The sequence below is a fragment of the Homarus americanus genome, unplaced genomic scaffold, assembly GCF_018991925.1.
Source record: "Homarus americanus isolate GMGI-L3 unplaced genomic scaffold, GMGI_Hamer_2.0 scaffold42442, whole genome shotgun sequence".
NCBI classification, from domain to species: Eukaryota; Metazoa; Arthropoda; class Malacostraca; order Decapoda; family Nephropidae; genus Homarus; species Homarus americanus.
In genome coordinates, this window is record NW_024742103.1 from 1 (window position 1) to 24,647 (window position 24,647).

At 37.6% G+C, this 24,647-nt stretch overlaps 1 protein-coding gene across 9 annotated transcripts in view; it reads right to left on the reverse strand.

Annotated features, from left to right (window-relative positions):
• Nucleotides 1–1,706: 1,706 nt before the first annotated feature.
• LOC121876489 (sialin-like) overlaps nucleotides 1,707–24,647 on the reverse strand; it is a 41,352-nt gene continuing 18,411 nt past the window's right edge. For 5 of the 9 annotated variants that reach the window (XM_042381599.1, XM_042381598.1, XM_042381600.1 and 2 more), the window contains exons 7-13: nucleotides 22,081–22,301; nucleotides 20,246–20,395; nucleotides 13,908–14,040; nucleotides 8,399–8,532; nucleotides 7,454–7,561; nucleotides 5,084–5,211; nucleotides 1,707–1,909 (exon numbers count right to left, since the gene is read on the reverse strand). In XM_042381599.1, the coding sequence (XP_042237533.1) occupies nucleotides 1,840–1,909; nucleotides 5,084–5,211; nucleotides 7,454–7,561; nucleotides 8,399–8,532; nucleotides 13,908–14,040; nucleotides 20,246–20,395; nucleotides 22,081–22,301 (944 nt within the window). In that variant the 3' untranslated portion in view covers nucleotides 1,707–1,839. Of the gene's footprint in view, nucleotides 2,462–5,083; nucleotides 5,212–7,453; nucleotides 7,562–8,398; nucleotides 8,533–9,787; nucleotides 12,462–13,907; nucleotides 14,041–20,245; nucleotides 20,396–22,080; nucleotides 22,302–24,647 lie in introns of those variants that run through there. The other 4 variants (XM_042381603.1, XM_042381602.1, XM_042381604.1 and 1 more) reach the window with 4 other exon arrangements.

Genomic DNA, 24,647 nt, shown 5'->3' on the forward strand with positions numbered 1-24,647 from the left:
GAAGCCACGTATTGCTACTCACCACGTCCCCAGAGGCTTTGTGCGTTGGTTGGACCACCCCTGGTGTCGGTCGGCCCTTCGTCACCACACAACCCCAGGGGTGTGTGTCGGCTGGCCCTGTCAGCCTCACGTCCAGGGGTGTGTGTTACTGGCCTTCGTTGCTCACCACGTCCCCAGGTGTGTGTGTGTCGGCCGGGACTCCCGATCACGCCCCCGGGGTGTGTGCTGGCTGGACTCCATCACCACGTCCCCCGGGTGTGTGTGCTGGCTGGGACCGTCACCACTCTGCCCAGGTGTGTGTTACGGGACCTTCAGTCACCACCTCCCCCACGGGGTGTGTGTGTGTGTGTTTGGTCGGCCCCTACGTCACCACGTCCCCAGGTGTGCTGGGCCGGGGACCCATCACCACGTCCCCGGGGTGTGTGTTGCCGGGGACTCCATCACCACGTCCCCAGGTGTGTGGCTGGCCGGGACTCCATCACTCACGTCCCCAGAGGTGTGTGTGGCTGGGCCGGGACTCCATCACCACGTCCCCAGGGGTGTGCTGGCTGAACCTCCATCACCACGTCCCCAGAGGAGGTGCAGTGCTGGCTGGACCCATCACCACGTCCCCAGGGGTGCAAGGCTGACCTCCAGACCACCACGTCCCTGTGGGTGTGTGGCTGGCTGGACCTCCATCACCACGTCCCCAGGGGCAGTGTGTTGCCGACCTCCATCACCACGTCCCCAGGGGTGTGTGCTGGCCGGGACCTCCATCACCACGTTCCCAGGTGTGTTGGCTGGGGACCCCATCACCACGTCCCCTGTGGGGTGTGTGCTGGCCGACCCACTGCCCACGTCCCCAGGGGTGTGTGTTACAACCTCCATCACGTCCCCAGGGGTGTGCTGCCGGGACCCCATCACCTCACGTCCTTGAGAGGTGTGCTGGTCAGACCCTCCATCACTCACGTCCCTGTAGACCAAGAACATCAAGTAACTCAATTGCACTGGCTAACAATTACCCTGGAACACAATCCACAAATTGATTAACATCCAGGTTCCTACCTGTGATTGACCCAGGTCCACTTGCTTATGAGGTGAGGATCCTGACCATTACACCACAAGTCACCACACACACACACACACACACACGTGACACACACACACACACATACTGCAGCATCACATCAAACCTAACACCTGCAATTATAATCTATTGAAGTTGTGACTGCCCAATCAGTACTCGTCAAACCAAGACAATCAATAGCACTGCCATCTGTGAATCTGAGTGTTCCTGGTCAAGCTGACCACTTTCCACATAAATTCCAGCCAATCTGTTATAAGCTTATGGGAGGAAAGAGGGTTCCTGAGCCACATGGCTCTGGGCTTTAGTGAAATAAATGGTATAATTTGGGTGATATTTTTTTTCAATACCTGTATTGCCATTTTTCTTATGAAAATCTTAATAAATTAACCAAAATTCCATAGGGGTAAATCAAGTCCTAAACACAGACGCATAACTGAACACAAGCTGGGGAAAGAATTCTAACTGCGCAGCTCCATTGTTATGCTGAATCCTGGCAACTGGGGAGGTGAGCGGACTTCCAACAGCCTTGTGGCCACCAAAGATGCATCCACACAATTTTTTTTTTACTAATTTTGTAAAAAATTCTATTAAAAACAGTACATTTTTATTTGTTTGAAATTAAAAAAAAATAAAAATTCCATAAGGGATATTTTTTTTCATAACTCAAAATTATGGGTAAATTTTAAAATTTGGTACGGGCGAAATTTCGTAACCAGAAATTCCATAACCTGGGGGATGCCTGTACAGTACAATAAAACTCAACAAACCCTTACTTACAAAATTAAGGCATGAGACCGCTTTCCTCCAAATGTGTTATCCCACTCACTACAGTCATTCCCGTGCCTAGAAAAGGGTTACCTGGGTATACTGTATTTGTAAAAAAAAATTATATTGTCACAATTGCCATATAACAATAATTGTACAACAATTATATTGTACATAAACAGGGCCACAGCTACAGTAGGATGAGTGGGGCAGTTGCCTCAGGTACAGCCTGAAAGGGGGCACAGTCCTTCTCCCTTAAAAATTATCCAACTGCAGCCCTGTACATAAACAAAAATGATAAACCAATGCACATGGTACACAGAGTCAAGTGAAATCTTTACATCTTCAACAAAAAATAAGTTATGCATAAAATGAGGCACAAAGAAAATCACTTTTCCTTACAACCTTAACTTTCCTACCTATGAGTACACCTTTGATTAGTATAGATTCCAATTTTAAAGAGAGACCCAATACTGTACTCTTTCTCTGACACCAGAAAGGCTATTGCAATGTAAATAAAATTTTAAGGAGATAAAAGTTATTATAACATCAGAAAGATGGATATCACCCGAGACAAGTGTTTTCCATCACACGGTCTTCAGGTCATCAATCACCTTTAATGGTTGTTTTCTGAAATGTGAAAAGAACAAAACTATAGAATTTCTATTAATACCTTCTTGGAGCCATAATGCAGGTGGCTTCAGGATTCTTTTTATTTGGACAACACAATCTGTGTCTAATTTTTGTACAGATGTAATATTTTCCCTGCTTTTACCTTCACTGCAAATACATTACAGTATCTATCTAAACCAAGATTAATAAACAATAAATAAATAGTACTATACAGTACTGTACTATTACTAGAAAAGTGACTGGTTTGTTTGACTCGACACCATCTCTGAGAGCCACATTTTCACCAGATACAGTATAGTAGTCCTTTTATTTGTACAGTACACTAATATACAGCAGTATAAAGCCTCACTCTGAGCTCTCAAACAAAATTAATTTTTCTATACAGTATTCCACAAGCAAAAGTTGTCTGTTTTTCCACTTTGCATTTTCTTGATTTTAATTGTTATGCCATGAACACAAATTAACTCATTTAGGATAGCATTAGTTTTCAAATTTGATTGATAAATGTAAATGACTTATAAGAAAGATGTAATATGGAGAGGAAAAAACAATTACCTGTAACATATCAGTATCATGTTTTTAAGACTAAATAATCTTAAGCAAGATTATTTGAATTAGTGGAGGTTACATGACAAAGGAGAAACACACTGAGGCAGGGAGGTCCACTAACTGCAAGTCAAGGGTATAAATGAGCAGTTCTCTACAATGGAATATCAACAGAAATGTCACGAATCCACCCAGATGCTCTTGCAGGCTGACTATTGTTTGTAGTTCATCTGAATAGTGATTGTATAAGTATTTTTAGCTTCACTTCCGACAGCGCTATACATCGCTCATGCCGCCTCCACCCTTATTCTACTTCCATGGGTAAGACCCAGGAATGGAGATACAAAAATCCCAGTCCTTCTCAGTCTGCATGATTGCGATGCTAATTGTGCATTTTGAAGGATGGACTTTGAGAAAAGAAAATTCACTAGAGACAAATGTAATGGTCACAAGAGGTAAATGGAGAAGCAATTTTGAGAGTATAACCTATAATAATTAGTCATATGAAGAGATGTTGCAGGTCTTCACTGTGTGCCAAGCAACATCGGGGATTTGTGTAGGAGTGCGGACCAGTTGTGTAAATTTCAGTGACATGTTTGAGTCTTGATGACAGTGAGAAAAGGTGTGATTTTAAGAAGACTGTCAAGGAGAGTGCCAAACAGACTGGGCACAAGAGGAGTGTTGGTAGAATGAGACAGTGTAAATATCTGACAGTACTGTGAGAGTAGAGTTTGTAAAAGGAGAAATCAAGGTGAGAGTATAAATTACAGATTATGTGAACAATAATCTTAGCTTTAACATAGAAGCAGAGACCACCATTACTTCTAAATTTGAAAAGGAATGTGAAATGGTAGGAAGTAGGGGAAAATCTGAGTTTCTGTGGGGAACAGAAAATCAGATTTAGCTTAGTGTATACGGAAATAAATAGGGTTAAAATTGGTGCTTCAGCCATGAATATTGCAAGAATTGATTATGAGGTGTCTTTTTGTCTATTGATGGCTATTAGTTTGCTTGGTGGAGAGAGTGAAGAAATATTAGATGCACAGTACTTTATAAGTATCAGAGCGTGGAGGAGACTGTACTGTATATACTGTGTGTACTTCTTAATTGTTTTACAGGAGGGATTGATGTGCTTTTTATGTAAAGGTATCATATATGTATTTATTTTGAATACTATACAGTGACCCCTCGTTTAACGAACGCCTCGGTTAACGAAATTTCGGTTAACGAACTGCCTTCCATAAGGATCTTCAATTCGGTTAACGAACAAAAATTCGGTTAACGAATTTCTTACGAACCGACCTCAACATGTTTTTGCTTGCACTGGCCGGGCAACCAGCTTTAGTATCAGTCCGCCAATACATTAATCGGTTCTAGGGCTTAAATTCCTAACTATTTTAGTAAATATCAAGAAGTTTATACTATTCAATAATTTTAAAAGTTTAATATTAAATTTTTTAGTCATTTTAACAATTATTGAACATAATTGAAGGTAAAGTGACTAGTTTAAAGCGCAGCATCCAGCCTCTTAACACAGCAAACAGGCGTTAGTTTCTCTGTTTTCACTGGAGGTAACATCTTGCTTGAGACTCTTTAACTAAACGCTTTTTTCTGTGTTTCCAAGCAAATTATTGGTCATTTTGAAATATATTTTACATATTGACAATATATAATGCAGTACAGTGTTGATTTAAAGAAAATAATCTTGAAATACACCAAGAGAACTAAAATTTTATGGGTGAAATGGTGCCATGGGGTGACTTCTCTTCCACCCCAATGCCTTCTCTTCTTCCTTCTCCTCCACCCCCATTGTAATTCCCATCATCATCATCATCATCATCCAGGAGCCTTCTACATACACACCTCAAAGTAAGTGAACTTTTCTACCGTTTTTGTTGAATTTAGGAAATTTTTGGTGAGCTGGAACCAATTACCCAAAAACCCATTGAAACAATGGTTTCGGTTAATGAACTTTTCGGTTAACGAACGACCTTCTGGAACGGATTGAGTTCGTTAACCGAGGGGTCACTGTATATGCATAAAGAATAAAGACAAATCGTAAATGAATCTTACCGCTTAACAGTTTTGCCCTCATTCCAGGGCTGGACATCTACCGAGAGGAAGATGAGGTAGAGTGAGCAGAGGACCAGATACACAAGAGACACCAGGTAGAAGACCTTCTTCCATTGGCTCAAAGTTTGCTGAAAATTAATAATCATTTTATAAATGAGACAAAACTTATGACTTACATGATGCAGCCAGGTAAGCCTACTGCAATAAAACTTAGATTAAATTCTGGAAATAGTGCAGGTAAACCTTAATTTATGATCTCTCTATTTAAGATATTTTGCGATGGTCAGGGCAAACTTTTTCGGAGTGAGAGTTGTAAACTCTTGGAACAACCTGCCAGAGAGTGTTGTGACGGCACAGAGTGTGAGCTCTTTCAAGACCAGACTTGACCAACACTGGAGCGGGTTCAGATAAATTCAGCAGCCGGTGCATGCCCAGTACTTGCCAATAGTGCGTAACGGAGACATGACCAATCGCCCAAGCCGCTAACGAGCCGATCAATTGGTGAAGAGGATAAAAGAAAAAGAAAAGTAACAGAGATGTGACCGATCGCCCAAGCGGCTAACGATCCGATCAGTGGTAAAGAGGATAAAAGTAAAAGTAAGACCACCTTCCTATTTACGCTAAAAAAATTCGCATTAACGATGGCCAACATCTGGCCAAACTCGCTGACGCACGGAATACTGTACAGATATCCCTTGTTTAATAACTGGGATGCGTTCCTGAAAACTGATCGCTAAGCAAAATAATTGCTAAATGAGGGATAAAAAGAAATATCTTAAATGAGAGATAACAACAATAATATCCATAGAATAGCTTATAATTGTGGAGCAGAGTCAGACTCACCACCCAGTAACACTGACAGTGGGTGAGACCGAGCTATGTTTATTGTTTGACACATAATTTTGGGTAGATATACATACTGTACAGTAATTTACTTAACTTTTTTTTTACTGTTACATGAACATAAAGTAAAAAAACATAAAGGAATAAACATTTCTTATGTGCACCAGAGGTAACCCACAGAGAGGAGCGGGGTAGGGCTAAATGGGGTATTACTGAAATTATTTGTAATAGTTTGGATAAGAATGGTCCATTACTTTTACTCTTTTGGACCTGAGTTCGTAATATATGAACTTCGTTCGAACGGGTCAGAGTATCCATTAAAGCCGAGGTCTGATATAGATGATGTCCGTTATATTGGGGGTTTACTATAGTTTGTAGAATTAAATACAGTACTGTACAGTACAGTAGAATATAGTTGTAAATATTCTTTTCACAAGTGGTTATATACAGTCAACCAAAGATGCATCGACCCCACCCTGGCTCTTGTAATCGCAATTTTACCTGGCAATGCTTAAATAATGATGAAATTATATGTGAACTCTGGTGGCAGCTGTTTGTAGTTGAGTTGCCAATTCATTAATATAATTTCTTCCTTACTTACTCCAATATAAGAACATTTGGAAAATTCTCATTCCCTGTATCTTAAATAATGATGAATAGTTTAAAATTGTAAAAATGCTACCTTTGCATTTTTTTTGTTTTATCCTGACAGTGATACAGCCGAAAATAGATCCATCAATCACAATCCCCACTACAAACAGCCTAACTTCACCTAGTATTGCCAGGTAAAATTGTGAGTACGAGAGCCAGGGTGGGGTCGATGCATCTTTGACTGAGTGTACATAAGCATTTGTGTAAAGAACATTTACAGCTATATTCTCCTGTACTGTACTGTACTGTACTGTACTGTACTGTACGGTACTGTACTGTACTGTACTTCTCAACTCTACCACTCCCTGCTCAGCAGCCCGTGATCCCTTTATAACGACAGTTATTTTTATTATTTAATATCTTGTATTAATCATTTCAGCACCTAAAACTTGTATACAGTATATGTTTTGTGGGCTCATCTGAAGACCAAATGTCCCAGTCACTATTTTTACCACATGTTCTGAAACTTAACTAATGTGAATTCACATAACGTGTAGTTCTTCAAGAGCGTAACTCTTGCGTTGGACAAAGTCTGACTGTACTGTACATGACAATGTAGTAATTCCAAATACTGTAAAAGTATGCAACAAAGTTTTTGTGTGCTATTAAAGGTCAGTGACAGAAATTAAATAATAAATTTACTGGTACATATTGTAGCTGTAGATAATTATGCTATTATGTATTTGGAATCTTATGTAAATACTCTTCACTGGCTTACCAATAATAAAAAAGAATGTCTAAATTTATAACAGTGTATACTGTAGTTCAATCACTGGTTTCTCTATGACAATTATGAATGTCTATATTCATTAAATAACTAAATACAGCCACAAGCTTCTCACTTCATAGTGATATAAAGCAAATTCACCAAAGTACCTGGTTGTTGATGATGGCTCCTGTAACAGCAGGGGCGAGGAACCCAGGAATTGTCGCTAAGGTGTTGGATATACCAGTCAAGGTTCCTGAGAAGTTTGGTGCCAACTCCTAGAGGCAGAAATATGTTCAGTGATGTTAACCAAAATATAAGTGAGAGAACAAATGTTATGAATATAGTACAGTACAGTAATTCTAAATTTAAACAAAACATCATCTTTAAGTCATACTCAAATGGTCACTTTTCAATAATCATATGTCCCAACTTTTGTATGGTTGTTACTGATCCTGGAGGAAGACTAATCCTAAAATACTTTTTTTATGGTTCAGCCCGTAACCAGGCTGCTTATTGCAGGTGTTCTATGATAAGCCCTTTAACCAATCTACTCTTATGAAGCCAAGCCAGCTAATTAAGGAAAAGTAGAGAAAGAATAATTATGACATCCTATGTTTTTTATTCAATTTTTGTTTCATTAGTTTTAACAGAAGGCTGCTAGTGGTATGTTGCTGTGCATGACATGATGGTGTGGTGCATGACATGGTGGTGTGGTGCATGGCATGGTGGTGTGGTGCATGGCATGGTGGTGTGGTGCATGGCATGGTGGTGTGGTGCATGACATGGTGGTGTGGTGCATGGCATGGTGGTGTGGTATGTGGCATGGTGGTGTGTGGCATGGTGGTGTGGTGTGTGGCATCAGTAGTCCAGACTTACAAGGGTTTACTGTACAGAACAATATCAATAATGTTATAAATAAACAGTACTGAGTATAGATGGTGTTAACAATGGTCATCAGCTTATTTTGAAAATCATGCATAGTGGTTGTTCACACTTCAATATATTATCAAAGTAAATTGCTCTCCATAAAGCATTAAGAAGGCCTTGATGGATGAGACATACTGAGAAATACCATACAGTACTTGAATAAAAAATCTATAAAATTAACTTACCTGGAAGGCGCAGTGAAAAGCACAGAATGTTGCTCCAGTGGTTCCAACAGCAATACAAATAAGGGTAACAGCCAGTTGACCATCACACCCAGCCCAGGGAATTAGTAACAATAAAACCATTGGAATGTAGGTTGCTGCAAGAAAAGTGAAATATTTCTTCAATCTGCCACAATTTTCTGCATCTGATCTAGGTGGAGTTTAGATCATCAAACATCACACAGTTAAGTGTTAGAGGTCCACATCATACTTTGCTCATTTTCTGTGGGCCATGTTGTTAATATGACACAAACATTAAGCAGTGGATACAGTGCACCTTCCAATTGTTAGACAGAGTTAGTTTACACAGCAAAATCCAACAAAATCAGTTATGTGGCATATTGCTAGAGCCCGGATGTTTAGGTACCGGTACTTAATATATTTATAAACAGCAAAGAAAACGGCAAGATAAACAACCAAAATGGGGAACATAAAACTGAAATAGGTATTAATTATTTTAACAGCCCATCTCCTAGAATAAACAAAACATTGTTTTTTGTAGTATTATGTTAAAACAAACACTCATAAATCAACGCAGCTAAAATTATTGGACGTGAAATGGTCTGTTTACTCGCGATCAGCTGATGGGAAGAAGAGAGAGAAAGGTGAGGTGATATGTTTGACAGTTGATGCCAACTGTCCTTAAGAGTGATTTTAAGTTTTTCTCTTATAAATTGTCACAGAAGTGACTGGGGAGAATATACTGTAATTAACATTGCTGGAATTCTTATAAGATAGTGAATACCGTAGTTTGAATATATACAGGTACATGCTATAGTTTGCATTAGACATACAAATTTTATTTCAAATTAAATTTATTACAAAGGGCTAAAATTGTTATCTCTTGTGCAAAATATATGATGTTTATATTCAAATTATTTGCTGTCTTGCAAAAATTCTAGCAATGCAAATTATATTCAAACTTTAGTCTGTGATATTATATAAAATAAAAACTGTAAGCCTATAACAACCAAACCCTGGCTGGGAGGGGGGACAGAGAGGGAGGGGGGAAGGAGGAAGGGGAGGTGACAGTGACATGTTTGACAGTTGGGCCGAAGGTCTAGTGAAGTATTTGTTTGTTTATTTATGTCCTTTAGATTGAGGTTTTGTTTTTTGCTCATAAAATGTCACAGAAGTGACCGGGGAGAATATAATTTACATTCTGGAATTCTTTTAAGATAGTGATTAATTTGAATATAATCATGCTATGGTTTGCACTAGACAAAAATTTTATTAATCATTTAGTACATATTTTGAGTACATGTACAGTACAGCTTTGCCCTTAGGACAGTGTAGCGTGCCCAGAGAAACATTAGGCGCAAATTTTAAAATATGATGCGCCAGATTGACTCGCGCAAAATAGGAAAGATTCGCTTTAAATTAAAACATTGTCCTTAATTGTGGGTGTCAATTTAAATCAATCATCTTAAATTGAATTGTTTTAAATCGACGTTCTACTGTAAAATATTTCGGTAACTGTACAATTGTCTTCATTTTTATTATTCAATAGTTATATTACAGTATATATTTTCTTTACTTCTAAGCCACATTGAGAGTACACCTTTGTAATGCTGTGCACTTGGAGCACAGAATCCCCAGTTTTTCCCAACTCCCTCCTAAATTTTTCCCAGTGAGTTGAAAATCACTAAATCGATAATTGAAGATCATTAAATGAGAGAGGTGCAAAAATTTTAAATCGTTAAACTGAAAAAATCGCTAAGTAAATAATCATTAAGAGGGACACCTGTAGTGCTTAGTGAGTTCAGCTGGGCAGTGAGTAGATGCAATAATTTCTTTGTTCTCTCAGCGGTCATGGTCCCTTTAAATTAAGTCTCCCATCATAATCAATACCGCTTTGCACTCTCATATTTTAGTGTTTTAATCATGAAATAGTGTTTTGAGAATTGTGAAATTGATTATACTAATATGTTTTTTCTTTTTTTCTGAAATATGACATGAATATTTACACCATGATAATGACCATGTCTTGGCGCTGCTGTTCATATTCACATACTTTTACTTGAGGTGTACCAGATAAGGTAACCGGCAGGATAATAGCAAATATCCTGGTCGGATACCTCTCTTACTCTCCCAGATAACCAGATAATAACAATTTAGATTACTACTGTACTAGCGGTTTTTCTTCAGCAGAATAATTTGATTGGTGTTAACTAGAAGAAACTTTCCTTGCATTTTACAAAAGAATCGACAGTATAATGTACCAATATAAAATAGTATGTTAAAGGTCAAATTAATTTTATTTAGAAATGAAAAAATCCACTTATTTCCAGCTGAAAAAAAAATCTTGGCACTTGAAGTTGAAACCAAATCTTAATTCTTAACCAAGTAAAATTTGCATTAACTATAGCAATTGAATTAACAATATAAAGCATTAGGTTGTGAATTGTTGCAATTAATATTATATACTGTATATGCAAATGAGCTATACTGTAATGAGCTACAGTTTTTCCTGCTAACATAAATTCTACAAAATGAACAGAACACAACATGGTACTTTCAATGATGTAACTAATACTAGTAGTATTTAAAGGCATTACATAGGTGATTGGACTGGTACAAAGTATATGATATACAGTAATAATTGTAAAAAAAATATTTATAAACAGGTATTATTTTAAACTTCATTAACTAAACCATTTAGTGTACATCCAATACACATATACTGTACAGTATATATCTTTTAAAAAATTTAGAAATTAAACAGGGTGTATTTAAAGCATATCATGCCTGTTCAAACTTCAAACTTTTGGCCATTATGGTGAATGAGCAGCAACATTACCCCTCTATTAGGCAACAATCAGGAATGTTTTTCTTCAAGCACGTTCTTATGCTCAGTACTGTACAATCGTTCTGAAAAAAAATCAAATAAAGCTGGCATTGATAGAAGCTTGATGGCAAGTTTCCTCAGTTTTGGGAATTTATCTTTTTTTCTCCAGTATTCTAGAGGGCACTTACTATCTTCTAATAGGGGAAGACTTACATATTGATCAACCTCTGATGCATATTCAGTGAAAGACTAGTCATCATCATCATTATTAATCCTCTTCTCACCTGATGTGCTTGTAACTGCACCTGCTATTTCCAGGAAGCAAGCCCTGAAACTATCGTCTTCCCATGTTCTTTTTGAGCATTGGAGGGAGCATGCAAAATGACTCTTCACTCTCATTACTTCTCTTTCCCATATCTTTAAATTTATCAAGTTGCTTCCATTGACTGGTTACTACTTCTTCTAAGAGCCATAACTTCCTTTGCTCTCTACCATCCATAGAGAGAAACTGCAGTTTGAATCGAGGATGGACTGCAGTTGCCACTACATACGTAAGATTATTTAATATGTTGAGGCCACTTGTAGAAAAGAAACATGCACTAAGTGAAGTCTGAAGTTCTTGTTTTGGTGTTTGCACTCCTTGATTCCCTTCACCAATTTTTTAGAGGAATCTTTCCAATGTGCATATATTGGGAATGACTGTAGATAATGTACAGAGCTCTGAACTAAAGTCTTTCATAAGCCTGAAGAAAGGCTGTAGAAGAGTGAGAAGATGATCAATAATTTGCCATTCATTAGAAGAAATGGCCAGGAGCTCAATATGGTCAGCCAAATAAAGTTGAACAGTTTTCTTCAGTTTTAGTAGTAGTTGAAGCATGAGGTAAGCATTGTTCCAATGAGTTGAGATATTTTAAATGAACAGGGGTGGTAGCATCACTTATTTACTGTGAAAAGATTCATAGTATGCTAATGACGAATGATTGAAATGAGTAGATAATCGGCGACTTTTAGCAAGGATGTCTTTGACACTATTTTGAAAGAAAACAGCATCACTGATGATTAATTGTATTAGATGGATCAAACAGTGCACTGAAGCAATTTTTACTACCTGTATGTCACTCCCTAGTGACATGTTAGATGTTCAAACTCTCACTAAGATGTTTCTTTGTGTGGCATCAAGACTCCAATCAACCCACATCTTCCTGAACTTGTCAGCAATATTCAGTCCTGTATGAGAATCTGAGAAGTGGGAAGCATGAAAAACTGCATCTCTATATGTAAAATCTTGTTTTATCCATTGTCTTGAGAAAGAAATGTTTGTCTCATGAAAGGAGGGACAGGTTCATATACCAGATGGGAAGCTTACATATTCAGCCTCTGCAAGTTATCAATGACTCTAGTCCATAGATGATCATAGATCTTGGTAGGTACTTTCTCTGAGAAAAGGTGACAACTAGGTATTAATAGCGAGGTTGTAAATGATCAATTAGCCTAATAAATTCATGGTGTTCTGCCCATACCATTGTCATCACAATCTTGTTGTGGATCTTTCAGCTCAAGATTCGTTGATATCCCACACTTTATTCAATGCTAAGCTTTCCTCCAGTAACATCTGTTTAAACATTTGAGAAATTTTCTCTTTCACTGGAACAAACTTGGGTACATTTCTAATAATTTCATCAAATAATGCTGGATTTGTCAGTCGACTCACATTTTTGGCACGAATTAAGCATTTCTGTTATCCGATATCTGGCCGGATATTTATCACATATCTGGTACATCCGGTATGCGGCCGGATAGCAAAATCTGATATCCGGTGCACCCCTAACTTTTACATGAGGAGCCTATCAAGTGACCAGTCTTATATCAGTATTGTGATCATGAAACAGTGCTTTGTGTGTTGTGAAAGTGATTATATAACACAGTGCAAAACCTTCAGGTATACTCCTCCACCTACCCTGTCCCCCTCCTCTTTACTGGTGCCTGCAGCCTCACAAGAAGACATAAGTGTTATTCTTTTTTTACAAGACAAGACATATATTGGTTTATTTACTTTTGTGTGGGTTTATTGTGGTTTATTTTGGGTTTATATTTGATTTATCATAGGTCTTATAAAGATTTAGTGACAATGAAGTTTATTTAAAAATTATACATTGTATAATTTCATATGCAGTAAGGGAGGAAAAACGTTCATGTGAAGTGGGCCTTACATCGAAGTATGATAGCTGAGGCTAGCCTGCCTGGTTTTAAATATTACTGTAGGGTATCAATATTTTTCATCTGTGAATAAGAGGGAAATGCTTTACGAATATCAAAATAGGGGGTGCTAAAATATCAAATGCAAATATCGGGATTGTGTACAGCAAGGTATTCCTGTACTCTCTATATATATGATATTAATATGTCATGCGAAGTAATTACCATTTTTTACTTTATGAAACCATGTACATATATGGCTTTCTTCACATGCAAAAGTAATTATGTTAAGGTTTAAAAAAAATACATCAACCAAATGTACTAAAACAAAATTCCCTTTAACATATTGAGCAAGCTGCTTTTTACACGAAGATGCATTGCCCTTATTACTCATTACTGTAAACACTTCTTACGAGGGAGAGACTATGCTTCATGTTTGTTACACTTATATACAGAGTTAGTCTAGGCATAAGAAATGTGGATTCTTACCAATAACTGTAGAAAGCTGCCGAATCTGTTTTGTGGTGAGAACTCCTTTTTCCAGTAAGTGATCCATGTAGGCTGAGTATACCAAACTAAACAGCCACATTACTAGATACGGCAAAGCTGACAATATGCCATTCTGAAGATATTAGACACAACACTGAGCATTATTGTCTTAATAAAGAAATGGCTTTCTAAGTCTTTAAAAACATGGTATTCAAACATTATTTACAATGTTTATCCAGGAATAGGTAAAATTACGGTCAATTTAATCAGTGAAATGAGCCATTCTTATAAGCAATGTAAAGTATTTGATATAAACCAAGTGAATGGACAAATATGTTTGTATTTGTGCATTTAATATATTCTATAAGTAGGATAAAATTTAAGATAGATTCTAAAACCCTTTATATGACAGAACATAATATAAGCAAGGTCCCTCCAGCAATTTAGGCCTGTTAACCCCTACAGTGTACCAGAGGATATATTTGGTATGTCCTTATGAAATACTGTTCTGCATCATTGATGGAACATACATATACTGTACCACTATAGTTATATTACTACAACACTCATATCAACAATACTGTAGTCTTATTTCCACTAATATTGTTTTTCATGTGTTGAAGTGAGTGTTGAGGTGGTGTGGGGGGGGTAACCATGTTGGTGGTGGTGTGAAATACAATTATTGTTTTGGTGAGAGAGGTGAGTACAGGAAAGCCTCAAATTACGAAGATTCAATTTACAATTCACATTTAAAAATCCTAGTTAACTTAGGACCTCATTCAATTTGCATCATTACAGTGGTCCCTCGGTTAACAAACTCAATCCATTCCAGCAGGTTGTTCGTTAACCGAAACCATTGTTTCAATGGGTTTTGGGTAATTGGTTCCAGCTCACCGAAAATTGCCTAAATTCAACAAAAATGGTAGAAAAGTTCACTTACTTTGAGGTGTGTATGTAGAAGGCTCCTGGATGATGATGATGATGTGCATTTGAAGTGGGAGGTGGAGGAGGAGAAGGGAGAAGAGAAGGCATTGGGGTGGAAGAGAGGTCACCCCATGGCACCATTTTACCCATAAAATTTTAGTTCTCTTGGTGTATTTCAAGATTATTTTCTTTAAATCAACACTGCACTGCGCTATATATTGTCAATATGTAAAATAAATTTCAAAATGACCAATAATTTGCTTGGAAACACAGAAAAAAAGCGTTTAGTTGAAGAGAGTCTCAAGCAAGATGTTACCTCCAGTGAAAACAGAAAGAGACTAACGCCTGTTTGCTGTGTTAAGAGGCTGGATGCCGCGCATTAAACTAGTCACTTTACCTTCAATTATGTTCAATAATTGTTAAAATGACTAAAAAATTGAATATTAAACTTTTAAAATTATTGAATAGTATAAACTTCTTGATGTATACTAAAATAGTAAGGAATTTAAGCCCTAGAACCGATTAATGTGTTGGCGGACTGATACTAAAGCTGGTTGCCCGGCCAGTGCAAGCGAAAACATGTTGAGGTCGGTTCGTAAGAAATTCGTTTACCAAATTTTTGTTCGTTAACCAAATTGAAGATTCTTATGGAAGGCAGTTCGTTAACCGAAATTTCGTTAACCGAGGCGTTCGTTAACCAAGGGATCACTGTATTTTATTTGTATTAATGATGAAAATAGAAAAATATAAATAAAATGAAATGCATTCTCACAGAAATAATAACAAATATACTCTACTGTACAGTATCGTACAAATATTAATAAAAAAATTAAAATAAATACATAAAATTGCACAGGGACCTTTCCGGGCTGCCAGACTGGTGACGTCACTAACATAAACAGTTGCTACTTGGTGGGCTTTATGTTTCCACGTGTCTGAACCGGATCAGGATTAAAACTCTCGGGTATTTTACAACATTTTCTGCCCCTATTCAACATAAGCAAGAGGGCAAGTGATAGTAATGTAGGTTCAAAAGCTAAGAAACAGAGCCTGATGATTTAGGCTCTTCATCTGAGTAAAAACTCGGACAACATCAATGGCTGTGTCCTTATGTTTTTGGCTTTACCACCATTGGTGAGTATATTTTCTGTTTTTCATTTATAACATTATTTAAAACATAAATGTACAGAAATGAACAGTAATATGTGTTGCTTTCAAATTCTCATGCAGAGAAACGACGTTATGTTTGTACGTGTGTGTACGTACATATGTTGGCCTTCCCCCATCTGCCTCACACTTTATCAGTTTATATTAATTTTACTATAGCTACAGCCAGAGTCTTATCTTCTTCAGTTTCAGACACAGAACCATTGTCAAGCATGTAAACACTAACAGCAACAATGGCATTCCACCTCCTCTTGAGTGTTTTAATTGACTACATATTACTATTGAATTGCATTGTTCATTTTGCATACCGGTACATAAACATTAATTCAATCATATACTGTATAGACATTTAGTAATAATTTTTAATAAGTGAAGTGACGATAGTTCTTGCTTTCATTCATACTTTGAGCCTCCATCCACAGTTGAGTTCAATATCACTAATACTTAGTGAATTATATTGTATAAGTTAAATTAATCCTTTTGCCGCACTTCATGTGCTTGACATTTTATTTTGGCTACCGCCAGACGATTTTATTCAGCTTACCGTATATCTCGGCTTATAAGACGGAATTTGAACATTAAAAAAATCTGCCCAAAGTTAGGGGGTCGTCTTAATCACCAAGTATAAAATTCTTACCTCTTAAATATTGCGTGTCAAGAGTGGTGATGGAAACATGGTAAACCACTCACAAAGTCCTACCAGGGAAAGTGACCTTGACTGTGACCGCCTGTAGCTATTTTTAGCCGTCCTTGTGTTCGGAGGTGGTCAGTAATGCATATCTGTATATTTACTGATCATAATACTTATCTCCTATAAATAATTAATTTAAAATTAATTTTTTTACAAAGAATATTCAGTAAATGACTGCGTTAATTCTTGAAACTACCGACAGTGGTAAATTTAGGATATAAATGATGAACAGAAGTCACTTCATGGAGTCATGGATTCGGAGTTTGGTCCTTAATGATCACCTACCAGTTATAATGCTAGCCTCCCTTTTTCGCGAAACAAGTATATAAATTAAAGAAAATACTTGCAGTGTGTTTAATGTATTACAGTATATTATAAATAAATAAATAAACAAATAAATCGGCAAATCTATTTTAAGTAAATGGAAATATTTTACTCACACCAACATTAGTTCCAATTAAATAACTGCCGCTTAAGTGAGTCACTAGTGTACACCAGCCGGTATAATTTGATGCCAATACTTGAAGTGAATTGGCATTATTTTAAATAACCAACAATAAATAAATGGAAAAAAGATCAAAGGTGAGAAACATTATATTGTATGTATGTTGTGTTGTCAAAGGAAGAGAAACAATTGAAACTCTGCAATTGTGTGTAAATGAGACAGAAAGATAAATCAGCAACCTAAGACTTGGTCACAATTTTCGTGATGCCATATGGAAGTAGGGTCTACCATTAGACAATACTGTACATTGTGCTTCCAATATCTTCCCAGGCAGTAGAATCTCCCCATTTGGTAGCTGCCTAAAACTTTTAGTAATATTACTTTGATACAACATGATAAATTAGACAAACAATGAAAATAAACAAACAAAAGTTATTTACCAAGACCTCTCTGAGAACAGAGGGATGTAGGGGGAAGGAAGGAGGTTGAGATAAGACAGCTATTTATAGCCTGTCTTTGTGTAGGAAGTCGACCACACTAGAAATAATTAATTTTATTATGGTAGTGTTGTGAGGATGTGTGAGTGGTGTGGGGGGTTGTGGTAGTGTTGTGAGGATGTGTATGTGGTGTGGGGGGTTGTGGTAGTGTTGTGAGGATGCTGTAAGAGTAGTGTGGGGGCTTTGTGGTACAGTTGTGAGGATGTGTAAGTGGTGTGGGAGGTTGTGGTAGTGTGAGGATGTGTGAGTGGTGTAGGGGGGGTTGTGGTAGTGTTATGAGGATGCTGTATGAGTAGTGTGGGGGCTTTGTGGTTCAGTTGTGAGGATGTGTGAGTGGTGTGGGGGGTTGTGGTAGTGTGAGGATTTGTAAGTGGTGTGGGGGGTTGTGCAGTGGTAGTGTTAGGAGGATGCGGTATGAGTAGTGTGGGGCTTTGTGGTTCAGTTGTGAGGATGTGTGAGTGGTGTGGGGGGGTTGTGCAGTGGTAGTGTTAGGAGGATGCGGTATGAGTAGTGTGGGGACTTTGTGGTTCAGTTGTGAGGATGTGTGAGTGGTGTGGGGGGGTTGTGCAGTGGTAGTGTTAGGAGGATGCGGTATGAGTAGTGTGGGGGCTTTGTGGTTCAGTTGTGAGGATGTGTGAGTGGTGTGGGGGGGTTGTGCAGTGGTAGTGTTAGGAGGATGCGGTATGAGTAGTGTGGGGGCTTTGTGGTACAGTTGTGAGGATGTGTGAGTGGTGTGGGGGGGTTGTGGTAGTGTTGTGAGGATGTGTGAGTGGTGTGGGGGGGTTGTGGTAGTGGTAGTGTGAGGATGCTGTATGAGTAGTGTGGGGGCTTTGTGGTACAGTTGTGAGGATGTGTGAGTGGTGTGGGGGGGTTGTGGGAGTGAGTCATAACCACACACCACCCTCAACACACTACCTCTTTCCTGCATCACCATCCAACACTACCAACGTGCAACACACCTGGTCACCTCTACATTATTAACACCTATACTGGAGTTGATTGGGATCATGTGCTGTGTACATCGATGTATTTCTGCCCGACACTGAATACGTCATCAACCTCTAGGGTCCAGGATAATATTAAGCCCTGGCACGGTGACTCCTCTCTCTTAAAGTGCATTAAGGTGATTGTATTTGGCGTCATCTAATCCCTAACTTCATAATGGAGTTGTCAAGGCTTCACTGTAATTACAATCTCCAGTTTTTTAGTTTCGTTTATTCAACTGGTATTATATCTACAAGAGTTATTTAACCAGACGTGGACATTTCTTTTTGTAAAGTCATATGTAGTATGAAATACAATATTTCAGTATACGAGTGTCATGTTGAGATGGGAGTGGTGACATTAGTGGGGCAGCTAAATGCAATTTTTCAAGAGAATCATGAAAATGGTGGTACAAGCACCAAATTTGGCATGGTAATTCTCTAATGGTTACTAGTCAAGTCTGCCTGATTGGCCATTTAAAAATTCAAGATGGCGACCATTTTTCAAGGTGACCGCCATATTGACCTTCAAAAGTTGATTTTTCTTATAGAAATTGATGTAGTTGGTCAATCTGGGTGATCTTGGTGTCGATATGTATGTTTTCAAGCATGCTTAGATGATTTTTTATAGTTTTAAGTCCATTGTAACATTTTTATCCACATAAAATAACACTTTTAGTAAAAAATATAACAAAAAAGAACTTACTAAAAAAAAGTACGGTAAACAGTGGGAACACAGTCCCACCACCGAGACGAGGTAACACTCCCACCACCGATCGTCTCGTGTGAAGCAAGCATATAAATTAAAGAAAATACTTGCAGTGTGTTTAATATGTTACAGTATATTATAAATAAACAAATAAATCGGTAAATCCATTTCAAGTAAATGGAAAAATTTTACTCGACACCGACATTAGTTCCAGTTACCGGTAAATAGCAGACGCTTCAGTGACGTCACTAGTGTTTACACTACACCAGCGGGTAACATTTGATGACATTACTTGAAGTGAATTGGCCTTATTTTAAAAAACCAAGGATGGTTGGTAGAGGACTACTGAGTCAGTGGGTAAGTGTCACATTTGGGGTACTGGTCTTATACAGCGAATAGAGCTCAAAAACTACTTTTTAAATGGAAATTTGGGGGGGCCGTCTTATGCACCCCGACGCCTTATAGGCCGAGATATACGTAGGGTAACCTCCCGCTATGAAAGGCTTAATACACATTTATTAAAGTATATACGGTAGTTTTTATTTTCCATTAATTTTACTGTTTTAAGGGAAAAGTGATAAAAGCCACACAAAAGATGTGAAAAGGTAACTAACGATTTATGATATGACGATTTGCCTTACAACCCAATATTGGAGGACACACTACCGTCGTAACTCGAGGCTTTACTGTAGTGAGGTGATGTGGGTATGATTATGGTAGCGCGTGGAAGTAACAGAAATGTGACTGATAATGAAACATTTTAAAATGAGGAATTTTTCCCCATATGGATTAATGTAATTATGGGATCTCCAAACTGAACATGAAATGTTTTTCAAAAAGATTTTTGATCATGTACAGATATACTGTACAGTACTTATTTTGTAATCAGTAAACTATACATCCAAGTACAAAAAAAACGTACCTGCTTCATGTCATAATGTTGGATATTTTTTAGGTATGTTGGAAGCTCTGTCAGTATGCAGTAGAAACCCCAATTTTGACCAATGTGAGCTGCTATCACCACCAAAAATGGAGTCGATGTCAATATGGATAGCCATGGTACATCCAGTTTCTTAAGAATAGGAAAAAACATGTGTGTTATTTCCAGTTTGATGTGAAAATGGACAGACAATACATTTACTTCTCCTTTGCTTAAAAATAAATAATTTCACAAAACCCATTTTCATTTTACTTTCTACCAATCTCTGTAAAGAAGCTTTTAGGTAAGTGAGGGTTTTTAATCTAGCTGTTCTAATTAATGATCAGTTTCTACAATTGTGCATTATTATTACAAAACCACACAATGTGGAAGTTAAGTGACAGCAGTGATGATGAATAGAGATAAAAGGCAGACTTCTGTTCAGTGACACAGGTAAACCCCTATTTACAGTGGGGTTAGGTTCCAAAAACCCCATCGCAGGTCAAAATATCGTATATCAGGATCATTGTAACAAGGGGTTCAATAGGATAGGTTCCTGGCCAGTCGGACACCCACAAGTATCACTGAAAAAACAATTATTACAATATGTACTACTATTAATACAAAACAATTAAACAGCACTCACCACATCATAAAAAACAAATATGGTCACTATCACATGTCCTCTTTGAGGCTAAAGGGACTCTAAGGTGGAGTGGAGACATCAACCCGAGTCCCATGCAGACTTTGGGGAGTCTGAAGAGTGGGGACTAGAGGTGTAACCTTCGTCCTGGCCTTAAAGTTGGTGAGCAAAATGCTCGCCAGACAACATCAAAGCTACACTGCTCACTTCACAGTCACAAAAACATAATAATAATGATGATAGGAACTTAATTCTTTTATGAGAAAACATAAGAAATCTTCTGATGGAGGTGTGGTAGGGGATTAATGGGTCTTATGTTACTGGTCTGCACTGACCTGATCAATGTCAGGTGGGGGAGGGTGGTGGATTAGTGGTCTCATGTAGTATCAGGTTATACATTGTGTGAGTGGGGGATTAGTCGGTCTCATGACCTGAAGATGTCTTGAATAAAAACAATGGCTAAGTAGCAATTATACTTATGGCAAGCAAAAAAGTGAATAAATATTTATTCACATCTGCTCTAATTGTGTTAGAGAAATGAATTTGGTAACAATGCATATCTGGAGATGCCTATATGAAGGGTACAGGTATTAACGCTCTTGGGGTTTACATATGCAAAATTGCACATGACCTAATTTATCACTTTAGGGTTTTCATACACAAATTTGCATATGATGTAAATAATTAGGAAGAAATGAGGAGGAGATAGAGGTGTTAAGTAGAGAGCAGATCATGTCCAGTCGAGTAGTTTGAACATAATTAGAGGAAGTTAGAGGTGGATGGTAGGAAGGAGAGAGAAAGACTAAGGAAATGGAAGGATCAAGTGAAGGATGCACTCGAAGTGAGAGGGATGGTCATCCAGGAAGTAACAGTTTGCAAGATTAACTAAAGAGTATTGGATTGAGTAACTTTTCAGGAAGGACCTGTTGCTGGCTTGTGTGAAGTAGAAGGCAAACTAGACTTGAAATCTTGTTAAGGAAGGAGAGCACTGTACCTTAACAGAACATATCTGCTGCATGAGAATGAATGAAAAAAAAAAGAGAGAGAATGCCAGTGTATATTTGCTCTTGATGTCAATCAACCTGCATTTGGTAGGGAAAGGTTTAAAAATTAAAATTCTATAGGCATTAATACAGCAATACATTTGCATCTGAAACAATAAGATAATCTTGTGTCATTATGAAAACAGATTTACCTCGTTCTTCCTGTGATCTCCTGTGCCCTGCTTGATGTAAATCTTTTCTGCAGTGGAGACTGTCGGGTGGAGATCCGGGGTGTCATAAGCATACATGAACCACAAACACCCCCACACAAGGCCATACAAACCAAAAATGATGAAAACTGATGGCCAACCCCAAGGAGTTTGAGTGAGCCATCCACTTATTGACAATGTTATCACAGTTCCAAGTTGGCATCCTGAAAAAAAAATATAATAATTATAAAAAAATAAAATAAATAAATAAATAAATAAATAACTATACTGTATATATATATATATATATATATATATATATATATATATATATATATATATATATATATATATATATATATATATATATATATATATATATATATATATATATATATATATATATATATATATATATATATATATATATATATATATACAGTAAAAGTAATAAATAATGAGGAATGGATACAGTACAGTGAAAGTAATAATTAATGAGGAATGGATACAGTGTGACTGAGCACTTACCTTTAATGTAGTCAGCTGAATGCACATGGGGTCCCCATATTTTTCTAACTATACATGGAGACTACATTAACTGGAAACGTTTCGGTATAGAAAATGCGTGTGTCATTTTGAAAAAAAAAAATTAAAAAAAAAATGGTCTGCGGCGGTCGTAAGTCCCGACGGTCTAAGTCGTAGCAGTCGTAAGTCGGGGTCTAGCTGTGTATGCATACATACATGTGTATATATATATATATATATATATTATTATTATATATATATATATATATATATATATATATATATATATATATATATATATATATATATATATATATATATATATATATATATATATATATATATATATATATATATATATATATATATACAGTGAACCCTCACTTTACGCGGTCAAATGAACCCACGGCGGCCCGCGTAAAGTGAGAAACGCGTAAATTGAACAACATAACACATGGGATTAATTGAAATAGAGACCGGGCCGACCCCCAAACTCCACTTTTTCAGACACAATACCTACGTTGTAGTAAAAATAACTTCTTAATTTTATGATGGTATGCACACACAATAAATAATTAAGAGAAATATCAATAATATTAGGTTTTTTAAAACTTACATTAGTAGAAAAGATGGCTGGGCACACGGGGATGGGGGGTTGGTTCCGAGGCAGAGGGCAGATTATTGGCCCTCACCTGTATCACTTGTATCAATTGTATCACTATCCACCACAGAGGCTTGCAGGGCCCCTTTGTCAAACCCCTCAAAGTCCATATCCTCATTATCATTATCACTATCACTGACTTGGGCCGGCTGTGGTGGGTGGCGGGTGAGGAACTCCGTAATGTTTTGATGACTGGGCGACCTTGTGCGCACCCTGCTCGCGCCGCTCTCCGCGTATAAGGGTACACACACCGCAGAAAGTAAGCATTCCGGTTTCGGCAGGGTACCGCGTAAACGTGGAAACGCATTAAGTGGGACCGCGTAAAGCGAGGGTTGACTGTATATATATATACAGTAGGCTCTCACCAATAACGTTTAATAGGTGCCTGAAAAACACGTTATTAGCGAAAACATTATTTGTATGACATTAAAATACATGTAAAAAGGGTTTATTGGTGCTGCCGCCACAAGAATTTCACCCATTTTTTCCCCTTGAAGCCCTCCTAACACTTTTTGTTAGCTGAAATAAAAAGAACTGTTATTCAACCATCAAAATAAAGAGTTTGAGTAATATAACACTTAGCTTGGGGGCATTTTTGAGGTGCTTGGTGTGATGATTGTTCCGTATCTGAGGGCCGCTAACACTTGCACTGTCTTTCATTCTACAAGCTAACCATTTCACAAGAAAATGCTCGGTTATCACGAACAACCCGTTTCTATCGCCTTTATCATTCATAGCTCGCCTCGCATTTCCATCACTACCGAAATATTTCTAGCCAGCGCAATACTCTTCTTGGTCTCCTCTAAGTTCCTCTTAATATTTCGCACTGTAGACTCAGGACAGTTCAATTTCCTCACTTTAAAAGTTCCCAGTCATTCAGGTGGCAAACCACTCCCTCCACCACCTCCCCTAGCCCCCACAGGCAAAAATGCAGAAGCCATTATTGATCACCAACCCTAGCAACCACTGGTTATAGAGGCAAAAATCTCACACGTGGGCGCAGCGCTGTATTCCACTGAGTGTGTGTGAGAGTGAGAGTGAGGCGGACCGGACAATTACGTCATCAACATGGCGGCAAACAAACGCTATCATTGATGCGCTCGGACACTTCCCGCGAAATTTCCGTTATTCAAGAGAATCCAGACGTTATTATCGAAAATGGGTATCTATTGTAACTTACCGTTATTGTCGAAAACGTTATTGTGGAAGTCGTTATTGGCGAGAGCCTACTGTGTATGTGTATATATATATATATATATATATATATATATATGTATGTATATATATATATATATATATATATATATATATATATATATATATATATATATATATATATATATATATATATATATATATATATATATATATATATATATATATA